Source organism: Staurois parvus, unplaced genomic scaffold (assembly GCF_062004578.1).
Source record: "Staurois parvus isolate SC_StPar_1 unplaced genomic scaffold, SC_StPar_1.0 ptg001495l, whole genome shotgun sequence".
Classification (NCBI taxonomy): Eukaryota; Metazoa; Chordata; class Amphibia; order Anura; family Ranidae; genus Staurois; species Staurois parvus.
This window is the reverse complement of record NW_028319291.1, coordinates 481,050-503,531: the sequence shown is the minus strand read 5'-3', so window position 1 is coordinate 503,531 and position 22,482 is coordinate 481,050. Positions and strand designations below refer to the sequence as shown.

Sequence of the window (22,482 nt, the reverse complement as noted above, 5' to 3'; positions counted from 1 at the left end):
CCTCCTCTATCCCAGCTTTGTTGTAGAGCTCTTTCCTCCAATCTGTTCTTCAGGTAGCTGGAACTCTTTTCTACTCTTACATATTGTCAGCCCAAGATGTTCTGCAGCAGCTGAGACCCCCTCCTCACTTACCATCCCTAGTTTTCCCAAGATGTTCTGCAGCAGCTGAAACCCCCTCCTCACTTACCATCCCTAGCTCTCCCAAGATGTTCTGCAGCAGCTGAGACCCCCTCCTCACTTATCATCCCTAGTTCTCCCAAGATGTTCTGCAGCAGCTGAGACCCCCTCCTCACTTATCATCCCTAGTTCTCCCAAGATGTTCTGCAGCAGCTGAAACCCCCTCCTCACTTATCATCCCTAGTTCTCCCAAGATGTTCTGCAGCAGCTGAGACCCCCTCCTCACTTACCATCCCTAGTTCTCCCAAGATGTTCTGCAGCAGCTGAGACCCCCTCCTCACTTACCATCCTTAGCTCTCCCAAGATGTTCTGGGGCAGCTGAGCCCCTCCTGTATCCCAGCCTCTCTTCTGTTATAGAGCCTTTTTCTTCTTAATAGTTTCTCCAGTAGCTGGAATCCCCTTTTTTCCAGCCCAAGATGTTCCGCAGCAGCTGAGCCCTATCTCTCTCCCAGCACAGCGCCCCCTCAGCCTGTAGCCGGTACAACACCACTACACCTGCGGACACGTCCGCCAGCGCAGCGCAGCGGCCCCCAGCGGGAGCGGGAGGTATCGCCGCTTTAATGGGGTCCCTTGAAACCGCCTCCGGGTTCCATGTTTGTATCGGATCAGAGCGGAGAACTCCATGTTGTAACAAAGTTTCCAGCAATCTCCCCTTTTTGTTTTTTTTTTTTTCCTTTTATTTTTTTTCCTCCCTTCCCCTCTCCCCCTCCCCAGCCCGGTGCGCGCCACCCCCCCTCCATGCCCCCCGCCCTGCCCCCTTCCCGGTCTGGATTCCCCACCATCGCCCCGTCCAGCCCGACACCCGGCGGGAGGAAGAAGTGAGCAGAGCCCGGCGGCAGGAGGACGAGGCTGGCCCGGGCCGGTGTGATGGACACCCCGTCCTCCATCTTCACCCAGGTCCAGAGAGAGGATGTCAGCTCCCCCCTGCAGGACAAGGGTGAGCCGGGGGGGCACACATGGGGGTCCGGGGAAGAGGGGGGGGGGGCACACATGGGGGGCACACGTCCAGCAGGTTCGGGGATCACATTTTGCTTTCTATGTCTTTGTGCATTATTATTTTTTTTTTTGGGGGGGGGGCACCTAGAAATCTCCCCCTGTACCCCCATATCGGTATTGAATATTGGGGTGTGTGCATGCTTTAGTGTCATTGGCTGACCTGCCCCCCCATCCAGTGTTGCAGGGGTTAATAGATGGAGGTGAAAGAGGGGTTTGACAGCTAGGGGGGCGGGGCACTCAGCGCTGTCACATTGCCTGGACCCCCCCCTGTCAGGCTTCTCCTGATTGGCCCTGTGACTATTATTATTTTTATTAATATGATTATTTTTATTGATTATTATTAATAATAATTGTTTTATTCACATTATTATTATTCAGGACTTTTATAGTGCCAACAGTTTGCACATCACTTTACAATATATTCTACATGATACACAATCCTCTAAAAAAAAAAAAAAGGGTTACATTACCTGGACCCCCCCCCATCAGGATTCATCTGATTGGCCCTGTGATCGTTATTATTAATAATAATTACAATAATTATTTTTTACATATTTGTATTTTAATTTGTTTTATGTTTTTATTATTATTATTCAGGATATTTATAGTGCCGATGGTTTGCACTTTACAATATATTATACATAACGCATATTCCTCTAAAAAAAATGGATCACATTGCCTGGACACCCCCCCCCCCTCCCCACATGTCAGGACTCATCTGATTGGCCTTGTGAATATTATTATTATGAGTATTTTTATTAATTATTCTTATTTGTGGTTTTATTCACATTATAATTATTCAGGACTTTTAAGGTGCCAACAGTTTGCACAGCACTTTACAATATATTCTATATGATGCACATTCCTCTAAAAAAGGGTCACATTACCTGGACTATCCCCCCCCCCCCCCCCCCCATGTCAGGATTCATCTGATTGGCCCTGTGATCATTATTATTAATAATGACTATGATATTTTTAAAATATTTTTATTTTAATTTTTATTATTAATATTATTCAGGATTTTTATAGTGCCGATGGTTTGAACAGCACTTCACAATATATTATACATGATGCATATTCCTCTAAAAAATAGGTCACATTGCCTGGACACTACCCCCCCCCCCCCCAAATGGCCCTGTGACTATTATTATTGGTTTTATTCACATCATTATTATTCAGAACTTTTAATGTTCCAACGGTTTGCACAGCACTTTACAATATATTCTACATGATGCATATTCCTCTAGCAAAGTGTCACATTGCTTGGACCTCCCCATGTCAGGCTTCATTTAATTGGTCCTGTGACTATTATTATTTTTTTTATTATTCAAATTATTTTTATTTATTTATTATTGTTATTGGTTTTATTAATATTATTATTCAGGATTTGTAATGTGCCAACAGTTTGCACAGCTCTTTACAATATATTCTACATGATGCATATTTCTCTATCAAAGGGTCTTATTGCCCCCCCCCCCCCCCCGTGTCAGACTTCATTTGATTGACCCTGTGACTATTTTTTTATTATTATTATAATTATTTTTATTTATTATAATTACTATTTTTATTTTTTATTATTATTATTTTTTATTATTATTATTGTTATTGGTTTTATTAATATTATTATTATTCAGGATTTGTAATGTGCCAACAGTTTGCACAGCTCTTTACAATATATTCTACATGATGCATATTCCTCTATCAAAGGGTCTTATTGCCTGAACCCCCCCCCCCCCCCATATGTCAGGCTTCATTTGATTGTGACTATTTTTTTTAAAAATTATTATAATTATTTTTGTTTTTTATTATTATTATTATTACTATTTTTAATTATTATTATTTTTTATTATTATTAGTGGTTTTATTAATATTATTATTCAGGACTTTTATTGTGCCAACAGTTTGCACAGCGCTTTACAATATATTCTACATGATGCATATATCTCTTACAAAGGGTCACATTGCTTGGACCCCCATGTCAGGCTTCATCTGATTGGCCCTGTGATCATTATTATTAATAATCTACTACTATTCAGGACTTTTAATGTGTCAATGGTTTGCACAGCTCTCTACAATATATTCTACATGATGCATATTCCTCTATCATAGGGTCATATTGCCTGAACCCCCCCCCCCAGTGTCAGGCTTCATCTAACTGGCCCTGTGACCATTATTTATGTATTTTTTTTTTTAAATTATTATTAATATTGTTATTCAGGATTTTTATAGTGCCAACAGTTTGCACAGCGCTTTACAATATATTCTACATGATTCACATTCCTCTAACAAAGTGTCACATTGCCTGTACCCCCCCCCCCATGTCAGCCTTCTCCTGATTGGCCATGTGGCTATTATTATTAATATTATGTTTTTATTTTATTATTATTATTATTATTATTATTATTATTAAGCATTTTTATAGTGCCAACAGTGTGCTTTGTACAATATATTCTACATGGTACACTCTAACAAAGGGACTGTCCCTAGTCCTGGACATTTGTCCCTGGAAATGGTCTCCAGTGCCAATCACCTACCTGATCGCCGTCATTCTGGCAGATGTCAACTGCCAGCCAATCGCAGGTGGTTGCTCTGTGTTGCAGCACATTGGCTGTCAGCATGCATAATGAATCCTTGGAGCCGTGGCTTCGGGGTGTATTCTATCCTGTACAGCAGTACGCCCCAATGCCCGGCCGGGAGTAACAACCCATGACTGTTTCTTAGGTGTGAATAGATGCTTAAAGGGGAACTCCAAGTATGGATTTTATATCATAGCTACATTGTTTCAGCTTGGGCCAATGTAACTATGTATATACCACTGGAACCACTGTAGTAGTCGCCGCTACTATAGTGATCACTGTTGTCTTCCAGAAGCAGTACTGAGAGGCTGTCCTGCCGCATAATGATCCCAGTGGGTCGCTCACTCGGCACAGGCTCCATTCACAGAACGCCTTGCATTTTTTTCAACTAATGCAAAGTGTTCTCTGACTGGATGGAGATGGTAATGTCACCACCCTGCCTGTCCACCTTTTCCAATCAGAGAACATTTTGCATTCATTACGAAAAATGCAAGGCGTTTTATGAATGGAGCCTGTGCCGAGTGAGTGACCCTCCTGTGTTCACCATGCAGCAGGGCAGCCAGCACCTGATTTATTGTAGTACCGCCAACTACTACAGTGATTCTCTTCTTCCACAGGGATCCCACAGGTACGGCATGTACATACTTACATTGGTCCAAGCTGGAACAATGTAACTGTGATATAAAATCCATATCTGGAAATCAGTTTAAACAGCTCAATCGTGCCGGGAGGTGCGTCCCTGCCCTATATTCCAGCAATGCGCAATTTTTTAAAATCACGCTTGCACCAAAACACATGGCACTGCAGGACCATGCCTTTGGGTGGGCACAAAATCCTGCACATTTGCCAGATGCATGAGGGTGTCATTAAGAATGGATATGCCCTGGCACCTGCGTGCGTCTACAAAAGGCAGTGCAGGAAAATGCGCCATATTGCGCTTGAGTATGAGCAAGCCCTAAAGAAAACCTCCATGAAAAGTAGAAATAAAAGTATATTCCAGATTTACAAACAAAGCAATATATATATATATACAGTTTTTCCCAGAAGTGTGTCCACCCCTCCCCCGGACTGTATACAATGTATATATATATATATCTCCCAGAAGTGTGTCCACCCCTCCCCCGGACTGTATACAATGTATATATATATATATATCTCCCAGAAGTGTGTCCACCCCTCCCCCGGACTGTATACAATATATATATATATATCTCCCAGAAGTGAGTCCACCCCTCCCCCGGACTGTATACAACATATATATATATATATATATATATATATATCTCCCAGAAGTGTGTCCACCCCTCCCCCGGACTGTATACAATGTATATATATATATATCTCCCAGAAGTGTGTCCACCCCTCCCCCGGGCTGTATAAAATGTATGTATGTATATATATATATATATATATATATATATATATATATATATATATAATCTACCAGAAATAAGTCCACCCCTCCCCCGACTGTATACAATGTGTGTATATATATATATATCTCCCAGAAGTGTGTCCACCCCTCCCCCGGACTGTATACAATGTACAGTTGTGGCCAAAATTATTCAACCCCCAATGCTGTAAAGGGGTTTAGGGACTATAGTGTACATTTGGAATTGTATTCAGAATCAAATCCTACAAGGACGTTGTAACTACCCAAATGCAACTAAAATGACATCAATTGTTTATGTAATACAGTAGTAAATGGTTCTTATGTGGTTTCTTCATTGCCACAATTATTCAACCCCTTAAAGACTACCACTCTGAAGAACAGAGGTTCATACAGGTGCTTTCCATCAGGTATTGAAAACACCTGTGGATGTCACCGAGCAGCAATCAAGCATAATAAGCACCAATTAGGCAGCTTTAAAATGACTGTGATACTCAGCTCCTTCTAGACATTTACTGGTGTGGTTACAAACATGGTGAAGGCAAGAGAATGGTCCAGGAAGACAAGAGAAGAGGTGATTTCTCTTCACAGGAAGGGCAATGGCTATAAGAAGATTGCAAAGATGTTAAACATACCAAGAGACACCTTAGGAAGCATCATTCGCAAATTCAAGGCAAAGGGCACTGTTGAAACGCTACCTGGTCGTGGCAGAAAGAAGATGCTGACTTCGACTGCTGTGCGCTACCTGAAGCGTAGAGTGGAGAGAAGTCCCCGTGTGACTGCTGAGGAACTGAGAAAAGATTTGTCAGATGTGGGTACAGAAGTTTCAGCCCAGACAATAAGACGCACACTGCGTAATGAAGGCCTCCGTGCCAGAACTCCCAGGCGTACCCCCTTGCTGTCTCCAAAGAATAAGAAGAGTCGACTGCAGTATGCCAAAAGCCATGTGGACAAACCACAAAAGTTGTGGGATAGTGTTCTGTGGACTGATGAAACAAAATTAGAACTGTTTGGGCCCATGGATCAACGCTATGTTTGGAGGAGGAAGAACAAGGCCTATGATGAAAAGAACACCTTGCCTACTGTGAAGCATGGTGGAGGGTCAATCATGCTTTGGGGCTGTTTTGCTTCTGCAGGTACAGGGAAGCTTCAGCGTGTGCAAGGTACCATGAATTCTCTTCAGTACCAGGAGATATTGGATGGAAACGTGATGCAGTCCGTCACACACCTGAGGCTTGGGAGACGTTGGACCTTTCAACAGGACAATGATCCCAAGCATACCTCCAAGTCCACTAGAGCATGGTTGCAGAGGAAAGGCTGGAACATTTTGGAGTGGCCATCGCAGTCACCAGACTTAAATCCGATTGAGAACCTCTGGTGGGACTTAAAGAAAGCAGTTGCAGTGCGCAAGCCTAAGAATGTGACTGAACTGGAGGCCTTTGCCCATGAAGAATGGGCGAAGATACCCGTAGATCGCTGCAAGACACTTGTGTCAAGCTATGCTTCACGTTTAAAAGCTGTTATAACTGTAAAAGGATGCTGTACTAAGTACTAAGATTGAATGTCACTTGGGGGTTGAATAAAACTGATAATGCTGTGAGCACAGAAAAGACATTTGTGGTTATTTCATTATAACTGTTATGTTATATTTGTCTGACCTACAAGTGCCTCTTTAATGTAAATGTAAGCAAGATGACTGAATGATCAAAAGCAATGTCAAACTGGCCAAAACACTCAATTTCAGTGGGGGTTGAATAATTTTGGCCACAACTGTATATATATCTCCCAGAAGTGTGTCCACCCCTCCCCCGGACTGTATACAATGTGTATATATATATATATATATCTCCCAGAAGTGAGTCCACCCCTCCCCCGGACTGTATACAATGTATATATATATATCTCCCAGAAGTGAGTCCACCCCTCCCCCGGACTGTATACAATGTGTATATATATATATATATATCTCCCAGAAGTGTGTCCACCCCTCCCCCGGACTGTATACAATGTATATATATATATATATATATATATATATATATATCTCTCCCAGAAATGAGTCCACCCCTCCCCCGGACTGTATACAATGTATATATATATATATCTCCCAGAAATGAGTCCACCCCTCCCCCAGACTGTATACAATGTATGTATATATATATATATATATATATATATCTCTCCCAGAAATGAGTCCACCCCTCCCCCGGACTGTATACAATGTATATATATATATATCTCCCAGAAGTGTGTCCACCCCTCCCCCAGACAGTATACAATGTATATATATATATATATATATATATATATCTCCCAGAAGTGAGTCCACCCCTCACATGTTTGTAAATAATGGATTCTATCTTTCATTGTGACAACACTGAAGAAATGACACTTTGATACAATGTGACGTAGTCACATTAGGCCCCCCCCCCATGTCAGGCTGATCCTGAGTGGCCCTGTGACCATTATTTTATTTATTATTATTATTATTAGTGGTTGTATTAATATTATTATTATTTAATTCAGGACTTTTAATGTGTCAACGGGTTGCACGTCGCTTTACAATATATTCTACATGATGCACATTCCTATAGCACAGGCCATGTGACCGTTATGGACAGGACTTGGTGGCACCAGCCCTTTAAACCTCTCCCCACCCGTGCATGCGGCCCAAGCTGGCCAAGGACACCCAGGGATCAGCCCTGACCTTTGAACCCTCGCTGTGCACAGAGGTAAAAAGAACAACTTCCAACCTTTCTTAAGAAAAAAAAAAAAAATGTCCTTTGAAAAGGTTGCCCCTTGACCTCTGATCACTCTGGGTGTGTAGACCTCATTAACCTGATCACTATGCATGCCTTGAGTGCCTGATCTGTGTAGGGGGGGGGGGAGCCACCCGGGTTGTGCGGCCCAACAAGAGGCTTCCTGTGCTCCACGCAAACTTGTTTTAACACCACAAATAAAGTCGCAGAGGAATCTCTGGCATGAGGGCCGGGACAGCTGCATCCGAAACTGCAAGTGGAATGGATTATTATATAAAAAAAAAAAAGAGAGAAAAAAGAAAACGCAGCAAAGAGAACCTTCTGCTGATTCGTTTTTGATTTCCTGGGTGGAAAATAGGAGACAAAACAGCAGCATGTGCTGAGGATCATATTGACATTTGTTTGGGAATGTGTAGAACTGATGTTGTCACCGGTTGTCACATGTTGTCATGGGTTGTCACGTGTCGCTTTTTCCCAAATTTAAACATCTTTGCACCAGTTCTTTGACTTTTTGCGTTTCTTTCCTTAAAGTATCTTTAAGTCCCTTTAAAAAAAAAACTTCTTTCATTTTGTTATTTATTTATTTATTGTACTTGTAAAGCGCCGTCGGTTTACGCAGCACTCGGCGTATTTTGTGCATTATTTATTGATTTCTTTCAGGTACTTATATAGCGCCATCAATTTACACAGCACTTTACATATATATTGTACATTCACATCAGTCCCTAACCCTCAAGGGGCGTACAGTCTAAGGTCCCTAACCCTCAAGGGGTGTACAATCTAAGGTCCCTAACCCTCAAGGGGGGTACAATCTAAGGTCCCTAACCCTCAAGGGGTGTACAATCTAAGGTCCCTAACCCTCAAGGGGGGTACAATCTAAGGTCCCTAACCCTCAAGGGGGGTACAATCTAAGGTCCCTAACCCTCAAGGGGGGTACAATCTAAGGTCCCTAACCCTCAAGGGGTGTACAATCTAAGGTCCCTAACTCACATTCATACATACACATACTAGGGCCAATTTAGACAGGAGACAATTCACCTACCAGGACTGTGGGAGGAAACCGGAGTACCCGGAGGAAACCCACGCAGGCACAGGGAGAACATGCAAACTCCAGGCAGGTGGTGCCATGGTTGGGATTTGAACCAACGACCCGAGTACTGCCAGGTGGAAGTGCTAACCATTTAGCCCGTGTGCTGCCCTCACTTCATTGCTTTGTAACGTTAAGGAGGAACTCCGGCTTTCCCTTCAGTCTTGCACAGTGGTACTGCCTCCCGTCCTGGACTGGAATGGCTTACTTTGGTTTCACTGCACACTGTGAGCTGCTCACAATGTGCATTAGAAGCTGCAGCAAGTCAGACAGGCTTGAAGGATATCCAGCATCATCTAGCTCATTCCTCCCCCGCCTGTCTGTTCCTGGCCCCGCCCCTTTTCTTTTGCTCTTGGAGATTCCGCATCACATGTGCAAACGCAGCCTGCCTAAGAACACCCACTTCTCCAGACTGACGCCCACCCATCAAGCCATTTTGATATTTGCAAAACTCCTCCTAAGGGCTGTGATGTTTACAAGAAGCTATGTACAGCACCCTGCCCAGCCCCTCCCACCATGATCTGATTGCATTGCCTAGAGAAGCACAGTGACCCAGTGATGACATCACTGGGTCTAAAATTACAGTTGTGCTCAAAAGTTTGCCTCCCCTTGGAGAATTATTTATTTATTCCAGGTGCCTATATAGCGGAAACCGGAGTACCCGGAGGAAACCCACGCAGGCACAGGGAGAACATGCAAACTCCAGGCAGGTGGTGCCATGGTTGGGATTTGAACCAACGACCCGAGTACTGCCAGGTGGAAGTGCTAACCATTTAGCCACTGTGCTGCCCTGCCTGTCTTTTTCCAGAGCAGCCAGTATTTCTTCTGAGGTGACCTGTGGGGTTTTCTTTGTATTCCGAACAATTCTTCTGGTAGCTGTGGCTGCAGTCGTTCTTGGTCTACCTGACCCTGGCTTGGTATGCAGAGATCCCCGAATTTTCTTGGTAAGTGATTGAACAGTACTGGCTGCCATATTCAAAGCTTTTGATATATATTTTATATCCTTTTCCACATTTGTTAAAGCTCCATTACCTTGTTACGCAGGTCATTTGACAGTTCTTTTCTGCTCCCCATGGCTCAGTATCTAGCCTAGTCAGTGCTTCCATGTAAGAGCTAACAAATTCATTGACTATTTATACACTGACACTAACTGCAATTTAAACAGCCACAGATGTGGGACATTAACCTGTAATTGCCATTTTAACCCATGTTGTCACCTTGTGTGTCTGTACCAAGGCCAAACATTCCAGGGGGCGGAGACTTCTGATCCAGGGGGCGGAGACTTCTGATCCAGGGGCGGAGACTTCTGATCCGGGCCATTTGGGTGATTTCTGTTATCATTATGGTTTCAGAAGTTGCCAAACAACTGTGTGATAATAAATGGCTTCATATGATCACTATCCTTAAAGTGTTACTAAACCCCCAACAGTACAATCAGTATGTATTTGCAGTAAAGCATGCTTGTTATACTCGCTGTGGAACCTAAGGTTTTAATCCTCTGCTTTGTGTAAAAACACTGTTTGATCCTGTCTTCTCTGATCCTCCCCTTCTTCCAGTGTCCCCCTCTTATCTCCTGATGAGACATATTGTGTGAAGACGCTCTGCACTTGCTCAGTTTGGTGTGTATTGCTAGAGAGTTTTTTTTTCTTGGGAGAGTGCATGTGATCAGCTCTGTCCAGACAGAGGTCAGGGGTCATGCAGCCTCGTTGGACAGTCAGAGGAGAATGAGAACTCCACCTACAAGCATTAACCAATGCTTAGCTGGACACTGATAGAAGTCACAAGACTGATCTAGACTGCTGATGAGAAAAGGTATTTAGCAATTTATATTTACTAAAATAATTGCACTTCCATGTTCTGTGTAATGTGGGAGAGCGGATATAGTGAATGCAGGATCCGGGGAGACCAGATATAGTGAATGCAGGGTCCGGGGAGACCAGATATAGTGAATGCAGGGTCCGGGGAGAGCGGATATAGTGAATGCAGGATCCGGGGAGACCAGATATAGTGAATGCAGGGTCCGGGGAGACCAGATATAGTGAATGCAGGGTCCGGGGAGAGCGGATATAGTGAATGCAGGGTCCGAGGAGACCAGATATAGTGAATGCAGGGTCTGGGGAGACCAGATATAGTGAATGCAGGGTCTGGGGAGACCAGATATAGTGAATGCAGGGTCTGGGGAGACCAGATATAGTGAATGCAGGGTCCGGGGAGACCAGATATAGTGAATGCAGGGTCCAGGGAGAGCGGATATAGTGAATGCAGGGTCCGGGGGAGAGCGGATATAGTGAGTGCAGGGTCCGGGGAGAGAGGATATAGTGAATGCAGGGTCCAGGGAGAGCGGATATAGTGAGTGCAGGGTCCCGGGAGAGAGGATATAGTGAATGCAGGGTCCAGGGAGAGCGGATATAGTGAGTGCAGGGTCCCGGGAGACCAGATATAGGGAATGCAGGGTCCAGGGAGACCAGATATAGGGAATGCAGGGTTTGGGGAGACCGGATATAGTGAATGCTGGGTCCGGGGAGACCAGATATAGGGAATGCGGGGTCCGGGGAGACCAGATATAGTGAATGCAGGGTCCAGGGAGACCGGATATAGTGAATGCAGGGTCCGGGGAGAGCGGATATAGGGAATGCAGGGTACTGGGAGACCAGATATAGGGAATGCAGGGTACTGGGAGACCAGATATAGTGAATGCAGGGTCCGGGGAGAGCGGATATGGTGAATGCAGGGTCTGGGGAGAGCGGATATGGTGAATGCAGGGTCCGGGGAGACAAGATATAGGGAATGCAGGGTACTGGGAGACCAGATATAGTGAATGCATTGTCCGGGGAGACCAGATATAGTGAATGCAGGGTCCGGGAAGACCAGATATAGTGAATGCGGGGTCCGGGGAGAGCGGATATGGTGAATGCAGGGTCCGGGGAGACCAGATATAGGGAATGCAGGGTCCGGGGAGACCGGATATAGGGAATGCGGGGTCCGGGGAGAGCGGATATGGTGAATGCAGGGTCCGGGGAGACCAGATATAGTGAAAACAGGGTCCGGGGAGACCAGATATAGTGAATGCAGGGTCCGGGGAGACCAGATATAGTGAATGCAGGGTCCGGGGAGACCAGATATAGTGAATGCGGGGTCCGGGGAGACCGGATATAGTGAATGCAGGGTCCGGGGAGACCGGATATAGTGAATGCAGGGTCCGAGGAGACCAGATATAGTGAATGCAGGGTCTGGGGAGACCAGATATAGTGAATGCAGGGTCTGGGGAGACCAGATATAGTGAATGCAGGGTCCAGGGAGAGAGGATATAGTGAATGCAGGGTCCAGGGAGAGAGGATATAGTGAATGCAGGGTCCAGGGAGAGCGGATATAGTGAATGCAGGGTCCAGGGAGAGCAGATATAGTGATTGCAGGGTCCCGGGAGACCAGATATAGTGAATGCAGGGTCCAGGGAGACCGGATATAGTGTATGCAGGGTCCGGGGAGACCAGATATAGGGAATGCAGGGTACTGGGAGACCAGATATAGTGAATGCAGGGTCCGGGGAGACCAGATATAGTGAATGCAGGGTCCGGGGAGACCGGATATAGTGAATGCAGGGTCCGGGGAGACCGGATATGGTGAATGCAGGGTCCGGGGAGAGCGGATATGGTGAATGCAGGGTCCGGGGAGAGCGGATATGGTGAATGCAGGGTTCGGGGAGACCAGATATAGTGAATGCAGGGTCCGGGGAGACCAGATATAGTGAATGCGGGGTCCGGGGAGAGCGGATATGGTGAATGCAGGGTCCGGGGAGACCGGATATAGGGAATGCGGGGTCCGGGGAGAGCGGATATGGTGAATGCAGGGTCCGGGGAGACCGGATATAGGGAATGCGGGGTCCGGGGAGATCAGATATAGTGAATGCAGGGTCCGGGGAGACCAGATATAGTGAATGCAGGGTCTGGGGAGACCAGATATAGTGAATGCAGGGTCTGGGGAGACCAGATATAGTGAATGCGGGGACCGGGGTTTAGAAACACTTTAAATGCTTATCCTTAAAAAAAAGTTTTTTGGCATGATCAGTCATATTTTCAATATTAATGCCAAAATGTCATGATTTCTGCCAGGGGATGCAAACTTTTGAACATAGCTGTAAGTATTTAATGAAAATGGAAAGTTTTTATGTAAATGATGATGAGGAAGGGGGGGGGGGTAAAACCTAAGTACTGCAAGTGTTAAGTGCTCGCTATGGGTAGAGGAAGTACAGTCCTCAGTCTCTGACCATCTACATACACTTTCATTGTACTCTGTTGTTTCTGGGAAGTTGTGGGCTATAATCTGTCAGTTGTGGCTTCTTAGTTCCCTATGAATTGTGGTCTCTCTAAGGCCGGCCATAGATGATACCATTTTCTTTCCTTCCACCACGGGTGGAAGGACAGAAAATCACTTGATTCCCCCATTGACACAGTCAGTGCTGGTGGGGGAATCCCTCCTGCGTTGCTGTATCATTCTCCCGGCAGGTTCAGCCTTCTCGGCTGGCAGAACGCAATGATCCCTGCTGGCAGCTATAGCCACCAGCGGTGATTGTATGCAAAATATCTGATAGGCTGGTTGCACTGAAGTCGATCAATGGATCAACTTCAGGACAAGCAGCCTGGCCATAGATGGATCAAATGTTGACCGGAATCCATCCATGACCGGCTTAAGGCAGCCCATAGATATTCATCTCGTGGGTTGAACAAAAAAAAAAACCCTGATTGCCCCATCCGCACATTTGATGTGGATGAGGGAATCCTTCCCGCTAAGTGATTGTATTCTGACCGCAGGAAGACTTCACAATATTTATTCCAGGTACTTATATAGCACCATCAATGTACGCAGCACTTTACATATATATTGTACATTCACATCAGTCCCGAACCCTCAAGGGGTGTACAATCTAAGGTCCCTAACTCACATTCATACATACACATACTAGGGACAATTTAGATAGGAGCCAATTCACCTACCAGCATGTCTGTGGAGGCGGGAGGAAACCGGAGTACCTGGAGGAAACCCACGCAGGCACAGGGAGAACATGCAAACTCCAGGCAGGGGGTGCTGTGGTTGGGATTCGTACCGACGACCCGAGTACTGCCAGGCGGAAGTGCTAACCATTTAGCCTGTGCTGATCAGTGCTGCAGGCCATAGCCAGCGGTGCTGATCGAACGAGGAAAAATCTGACAGGGTGGTTGTATAGAAATGAATTGGTAGTTCAGCTTCTGTATAGCCAGCATGCCCACACATGGATCGAAATCCGTCAGGTTCAGCAAGGACCGGCTCAGTTTTGATCCATGTATGGCAGGTTTAAGGCTGGCTAGGATCACAGAGGTGAATGTGCGTTTCTGAATGATTTTTTGCGCATGTTTATTTTTAATGGTCCGCCCTACACTCAACAAATACACCGGACCAGGGGCGGACTGACCATTTGGGAACTCGGGCACTGCCCGAGGGCCCGGGGTCAGTAGGGGGCCCCATGAGATGCCCCTGGTACCTTTTTCATAGGCTTTTTTGAGTTTGGGCAAGGACACAGGGGCCCCATGATCCCCTATTGCCCAGGGGCCCCATGAGTTGTCAGTCTGCCCCTGCACCAGACTAGCTTTATGTACCTTTTCTTGGGCATTGAGCTTCGTGCGGTTTTTAACCGCGTCTTTTGACCTACACAAAAAACCCACGTCTGCTCATGGCATCTGGGAGGCCACTAACGATGAATGGCACTGCGAGTGCGACATGCCGCTTCGTGAACAAAACGAGTCCCCATCATAATCCCAGCTTACACCGGAGTCCCCATTACATCAGGGTCTCCATCAGAATACCCCTTTAATCAGAATGTCCATCAGAGTCTCTTATTACATGAGGGTCCCCATCAGAGTCCTTGCTTACTTCGGAGTCCCCTTACATCAGAGTCCCTGTTTACATCAGGTTCTCCATCAGAATACCCCTGACATCAGTGTCCCCATCAGAGTCCTCCTTACATCTGAGTCCCCATAAGCGTCTCTGTTTAAATCAGGATCCCCATTGCAGCTTCGTGAACAAAACGAGTCCCCATCATAATCCCTGCTTACATCGGAGTCCCCCTTACATCGGAGTGTCCCCATCAGAGTCCCTGTTTACATAATGGTCCCAATCAGAATACCTCTTACATTGCAGTCCACATCAGAGTCTCCCCTTACATCAGGGTGCCCATCAGAGTCTCCCCTTACATCAGGGTGCCCATCAGAGTCTCCCCTTACATCAGGGTGCCCATCAGAGTCTCCCCTTACATCAGGGTGCCCATCAGAGTCTCCTCTTACATCAGGGTGCCCATCAGAGTCTCCCCATACATCAGGGTGCCCATCAAAGTCTCTCCTTGCATCTGGGTCCCCATCAGAGTCCCCCCTTACATCAGGGTGCCCATCAGAGTCCCCCCTTACATCAGGGTGCCCATCAGAGTCCCCCCTTACATCAGGGTGCCCATCAGAGTCCCCCCTTACATCAGGGTGCCCATCAGAGTCCCCACTTACATCAGGGTGCCCATCAGAGTCCCCCCTTACATCAGGGTGCCCATCAGAGTCTCCCCATACATCAGGGTGCCCATCAGAGTCTCTCCTTGCATCTGGGTCCCCATCAGAGTCCCCCCTTACATCAGGGTGCCCATCAGAGTCCCCCCTTACATCAGGGTGCCCATCAGAGTCCCCCCTTACATCAGGGTGCCCATCAGAGTCCCCCCTTACATCAGGGTGCCCATCAGAGTCCCCCCTTACATCAGGGTGCCCATCAAAGTCTCTTCTTACATCAGGGTCCCCATCAGAGTGTCTTGTTTTTTGGAAAGGGTCAGGGACTTTTTTAAACGCAAAATGTTGCGCTTTTGGTTCTATAGACTTCAATGGAGACGCTGCAGAAAAGCATGTAGTGTGTTTTTGATGTGTTTTTGATGCATTTTTGATGCATTTTTGATGCGTTTTGTGTTTTATTCTGCCCAGCAACAAGTTGAAAAAAGAAAAAAAAATGCGAAACACATCAAAAAACATATCAAAAACGCAAAACGCACTGCATAAACGGATCAAACGCAAACTGCATAGGTGTGAACCTACCCTAATGGCTTTCTGCACAATAATAGTTGCTGATCCATTCTCTGCGCCTTTGTGACTTACTAGCAATTACACCTGTCCTGTGTGAGCTCATGGGACGCGTTCCGGGACTTTTATCCTTTTAACATTCTAATAATGAAACAAACGAGCTTAGCGCTACCCCCAGGCTGTTGTCATCATACAGCGGTTGTCAGCCTCCCAGCTGGACTCCATCAGCCCCATTCACTTGCTTCTCGAAAAAGTCAACGCTGGCGTCCATACATAATCCGCAGATTTCATTTATTAAAGCGGTATTAAACCCAAAACCAAAAATGTCATATATTGCAACTTAGCAATCATTAGATATGGTGGCTGCATTATGCAGGCCATAGACAGGTCGAAAATCGGCCGAAAAAAAATTGGCCGATTTTCACACCATTAGTGGGTTAATTGGTCGACTGTTTTTTGGGGTTTTGGCACTTTTTTTATCGGTTATGTTGGAAATTTTGCGGCCGATTTTGACGATCGGTTGATTTCCCCGGCAATGATGGGCATGAGCCGTGATCTGCAAGAAGAAGAAGAAGAAGAAAAAAAAGAAGAAGAAGAATTCCAGTCCACTATTATATTTTATATGAAAAAGTCTTGCAGTTGCAACAATGTATCCATTTATATCCGAATAAAAACATCTGTATCCAAAATGGATACAAATGGATACATTGCTGCAACCACAAGACTTTTTCATATAAAGTATAATAGTGGAGCTCTCTGCAGGGACAGAAGTAATTATGGGGTTAAATGCCGGCCGTAGACTGGATGAAAATCGGCCGATTTTTTTTACCGTTGGTGATAACATCGGCCAATCGAATGACTGATTTTTATCTCTTTTTTTAAAAATTGGCCGGTTTTCGAACTGTCTATGGCCTGCATTAGTTCTCTTTTTTTAGGCTTCCCCCTCTGTTTTCACCTGGTGATCTGACCAGTAACACACCTCCTGTATTACAGCGCCCCCACTGAGCACAGCAGACAGCAGCATTGTCAGTCCGGGGGGAGGGGAGTGTTAGATGTACTAGCAGGTTTAGATACACTAGCAATTTGAAGCCAAATTCCAGCTAATACTTAAACCTGAGTTCCAGCTGAATACAAAAAGAAAAAAGTCAGTAGCTACAAAAACTGTGGCTGCTGACTTTTAAAATACAGACACTTACCTGTCCCTCAGTCCTGCGACGTCCTCACCACGGCTGGTTTCACCGGCTGTCTTCTCTTCCTGGTGCCGGCATCTTTAGTGTGGGCCCCCGGCTGTGACAGTTTGCGGCTTCACAGCCAGGTGCCCACTGCGCATGCGTGAGAAGCGCTGCGCTTTGTGAATGGCCCTGTAGTCTTCTGGGACCTGTCACGTGTCCCAAAAGACTATGGGGAGGGAGAGGGAGGACAAATTCCACTTCTGATTGCAGCGGAAGTGGGAGTGGGTACAACAACTGCAGTACAGACATGTTACAAAAGATGGTCAGAGATTTCAGACTTGTTACAATAAATGGTCAGAGACTGGGAACATGCTACAGGGGTTGTCGGAAACTGAGAAAGTACTTCACCAGACAGGCAGGGGTGCTCAACTAACATGATATAGGGGGCCCTGACATGACCAAAGGGCCACACATAATATTCAGTTAATATTATACTATAGAAAGATGCAGCTATGCTACAGGAGATGTTCGAAGACTGCAGGTATGCTGTATGAATTGTAGACTGGGGACATGCTTCAGAACACAATCTTAGACTGGGGGCATGCTTCAGGAGACCATAATAGTCGGACATGCTTCAGGAGACCATGATAGACTGGGGACATGCTTCAGAAGACCATGGTAGACTGGGGACATACTTCAGGAGACCATGATAGACTGGGGACATGCTTCAGGAGACCATGATAGACTGGGGACATGCTTCAGGAGACCATGATAGACTGAGGACATGCTTCAGGAGACCATGAGAGACTGGGGACATGCTTCAGGAGACCATGATAGACTGGGGACATGCTTCAGGAGACCATGATAGACTGGGGACATGCTTCAGGAGACCATGATAGACTGGGGACATGCTTCAGGAGACCATGATAGACTGGGGACATGCTTCAGGAGACCATGATAGACTGGGGACATGCTTCAGGAGACCATGATAGACTGGGGACATGCTTCAGGAGACTATGGTAGACTCGGGACATGCTTCAGGAGACCATCGTAGACTGGGAACATGCCTCAGGAGACCATCATAGACTGGCACATGCTTCTGGAGAACCTTATAGACTGGAGACATGCTTCTGGAGAACCTTATAGACTGGAGACATGCTTCAGAAGACAGTCATAAACTGGGGACATGCTGCAAGAGACCTTCATAGACTGGAGACATGATTCAGGAGACCATCATAGACTGGAGACATGTTTCAAGAGAACATTATAAACTGGAGACATTCTTCAAAGACAGTCATAGACTGGGGACATGCTGCAGGAGACCTTCATAGACTGGAGACATGATTCAAGAGACCATGATAGACTGGGGACATGCTTCAGGAGACCATGATAGACTTTGGACATGCTTCAGGAGACCATGATAGACTGGGGACATTCTTCAGAAGACTATGGTAGAATCAGGACATGCTTCAGGAGACCATCGTAGACTGGGAACATGCCTCAGGAGACCATCATAGACTGGCACATGCTTCTGGAGAACCTTATAGACTGGAGACATGCTTCAGAAGACAGTCATAAACTGGGGACATGCTGCAAGAGACCTTCATAGACTGGGGACATGCTTCAGGAGACCATGATAGGCTGGGGACATGCTTCAGGAGACCATGATAGACTGGGGACATGCTTCAGGAGACCATGATAGACTGGGGACATGATTCAGAAGACCATAATAGACTGGGGGCATGCTTCAACGGACCATCATTGACTGGAGACATGCTTCAGGAGACCATCATAGACTGGGGACATGCTTCAAAGGACCATCATAGACTGTAGAAATGCTTCAGGAGATCATCATAGATTGGAGACATGCTTCAACAGATCATCATGAATGGGGACATAAATCAGGAGACCAGCATAAACTGGGACATGATTCAGGAGACCATCATAAACTGGGGCATGATTCAGGAGATGATCATAGACTGGGGACATAATTCAGGAGGCCATCGTAGACTGGGGACATAATTCAGGAGGCCATCGTAGACTGGGGACATGATTCAGGAGGCCATCGTAGACTGGGGACATGATTCAGGAGGCCATTGTAGACTGGGGACATGCTTCAGGAGATCACTACTAAAGAATATTTTCCCTTCGCTGGTATGAGTAAGCACAAAAATACATATTTTTCAAGGACCCCAAGACCAAGCCGCACAATAATTGCCAAAGGGGCCACAGGTTGGACATCCGGGAGCTAGATGCATGCTGTCTCTGTATTGTAGCCCGGAAATGGTGACATGCTGCTTACTCACTGTATGTGACCTATCATTGTCTTATGAGCTATCATTCTCTATTCACTCTCTAGCAGACACTGAATATGGCCACGTCATGGTTGTCAATGGCAGGTTCACTTTAAAGAAGGTCTCATCCATTGCCCCTCCCCCACATTCCTGTAACATGTCTGAGATTCCCTCGGATTTTCCCAGGATATTGAAGATCCTGCTCCTGGAGGCAGTCTGACCCAAATTTTCTCTCTGCAAGTCTCTTCACTGGGTCTATGGAAGGGTTTACAACCACTTTAAGCCGGCAATAGATGGATCAAATCTTGGCCCGGTTCAAGCTGGAGTAGCCCGAGATTTGATCCATCTATGGCTGGTTGTACTGAAGTCTGTGGGATTTTTTTCATACGATCACTGCCAGTGATCGTATAGCCCCCCGCAGTGATCATTGTATTCTGCCAGTGGGGAAGACTCCCCTTCAGGAGAACACAATATTGCTATGGGAGGGATTCCTATATCAAAACTCAGGCTAGATTCACACATATGCAGGTTGCGTTTGAGCCATTTCTGCGTTGCGTTTTGCGTTTTTGCACCTGCTTTTTTGATGCTTTTTTTTTCTTGTTGCTAGGCAGATTTAAAACGCATCAAAAACGCGGCAAAAAAACAGCACATGCTTTTCTGCCACGGCTCCATTGAAGTCTATAGAACCAAAAAACGTAACTTTGTTTTGGTGGTATTTATTCACCACTGGCGTTTTTTTTTTTTTGCTATATAAATGAAAAAGTCCAAACATTTAAAAAAATTAAAAAAGTCCCTGACCCTTTCCAAAAAACGCACTGGGCGAAAACGTGAAATGTGTATGTGTTCCATAGGAAATCATGTTAAATGGACTGTACTGCGTTTCTGCAAAATGCTACTGAAAATGCTTAGGTGTGAACCTGGAGTAAGGCTGGCCATACATTATAAAATTGTCTTGTACGATTTTCCTTTTTAGATTTACTAAAACCACATAATCTGAGGCAGGGGCGGACTGACCATTTGGAAACTCGGGCACTGCCCGAGGGCCCGGGGTCAGTAGGGGACCCCATGAGATGCCCCTGGTACCTTTTTCATAGGCTTTTTTGAGTTTGGGCAAGGACACAGGGGCCCCATGATCCCCTATTGCCCGGGGGCCCCATGAGTTGTCAGTCCGCCCCTGATCTGAGGTCATACTGGAACACTTTCAATTTGTATGCAATCAGACAGGCCCTTGCACTACGTAGTTAAAGGTAAAGACAATTGAATAAGAAAATCGTATAATATATGGCCAGCTTGGCTGGGTTGATTGGGGGGAATCGAGCTCTTTTCTTTCCTTTGACCTCTATTGGAAGGAAAGCCAATTGCATAATCTATGGCCTGCATTAGAGTCCTCGATAACAGTGGAGGTGTGCAGAGGACACAGGAGAGAGCCGAATTTCTAACAAGATCAACTGGTATTTTTTTTCACACTCTCACTTTCAGTGGTTTAGTTAAGAGAACAAAAGGAAGCAAATAAGATACATTCCTTGTTGGGGTTGATATACACTTAACTACTTAAGCCCCAGAAGGTTTTGCCCCCTTCATGATCAGGACATTTTTTTTTTTGCTATTCAGCACTGTGCTACTTTTTTTGGTAATTGCAACGCTGTACCCAATATTTTTCACACAGAGAGCTTTCTTTTTGGTGGTAGTCGATCACCACTGTGTTTTTGATTTTTTGTGTTCTAAAAAAAAAGTCTGAAAATTTTTTAAAAATCCCAATATTTTTTACTTTGTTATAAAAACATATCAAATAATGTATAAAAAAAACAAAAATCAAATTTCATCATAAATTTTGGCTAAAATGTCTTTTGGTTAAAAAAAAAAAAAAAAAATCCCAATAAGTGTTTATAGATTGTTATGTGTGAAAGCTTCTTCAAACTACGGGATATATAGGATTTTTTTTTATACTACTAATAGCGGTGATCAATGACTAAAGGTAGGAATACACGATTAGAAAATCGACCGATCGGTCATCCGACGACCGAGAGGCGTTCGTTGGTTGGTCGAAATCGTGGCCCAGATTAACCAATCTAAAAAAATCGTTCGTCGGGCAATACGTAGTGTTGATGTCTTCGTACAAGTGGAGGTGATGCAGTGTGCGGGTGACCTTGTAGCCACGCCCTTCCGGCCAGAACGCGCGATATACACAACAATTACCAGCAATGAGTATAATATCGTTTATTCCATGACCTATATACATAAATAGTGAGACATAAAATATAATCTGCACAATTCTGGTTTCATGATCTCATTCGGCCAATCTACTTTTAACATTTGGATTTTTCGTTCGTGTTTATGAAGATTCCTTGGACACTAACATCCGGGTCATCTTCTGTTTCCGCTCATGCGTGATAGCGCTTGATAGATTTTTTTTCGTACGATCGTCATACCACCGCATAGAAAATCGGTCGTTCGTATGCAAAACGACAACATTTTTCACTGTTGTTCAATCAGATTTTTTCATTCACAATATCGTTTAAAACATCCCGCTTATCAACGAAGAGAAAATCGTTCGATCAGTGGTTCCGCAAAATTTTTCATACGATTTTCTTATCCTGTGTACAGGGCATAAGGCACTGAGCACACTGGCTTAACAAAATGCCGCTCCTAGAGGATTTTAGTGTTCTGTAGAAGCAACTAATGTTATCCTATGTGTCCATGCACACTGGGAAGTCTAGAGGTAATTTTTTTTTAAGCTCAGCGCTTAGAGGCAGCAAAAAATCCTTTCTGTTTTGCGCTTTTGAGAACCTGGCAGAGAAAAAAAAAACCCACCAAAAGCTCCTAAATGCCAAACGTTCAAAATTCGCTTTGTTTTCTGCCAAGAATACTGGTGTTTTTATAACTAGTGTGTATGGAGCCTTGCAATGGGACTGTGCTAGTGCGGTGGGCAATCTGACGCTAACTGCTGCTGGG

At 45.3% G+C, this 22,482-nt stretch overlaps 1 protein-coding gene across 1 annotated transcript in view; it reads left to right on the top strand.

The window, feature by feature from the left end:
• Positions 1-735: 735 nt before the first annotated feature.
• Positions 736-22,482, top strand: part of CTDSP1 (CTD small phosphatase 1) — an 83,490-nt gene continuing 61,743 nt past the window's right edge. Inside the window, exon 1 of the mRNA XM_089662595.1 lies at positions 736-1,114. Coding sequence (XP_089518721.1) covers positions 1,045-1,114 — 70 coding nt within the window. The 5' untranslated portion in view covers positions 736-1,044. The remainder of the gene's footprint in view (positions 1,115-22,482) is intronic.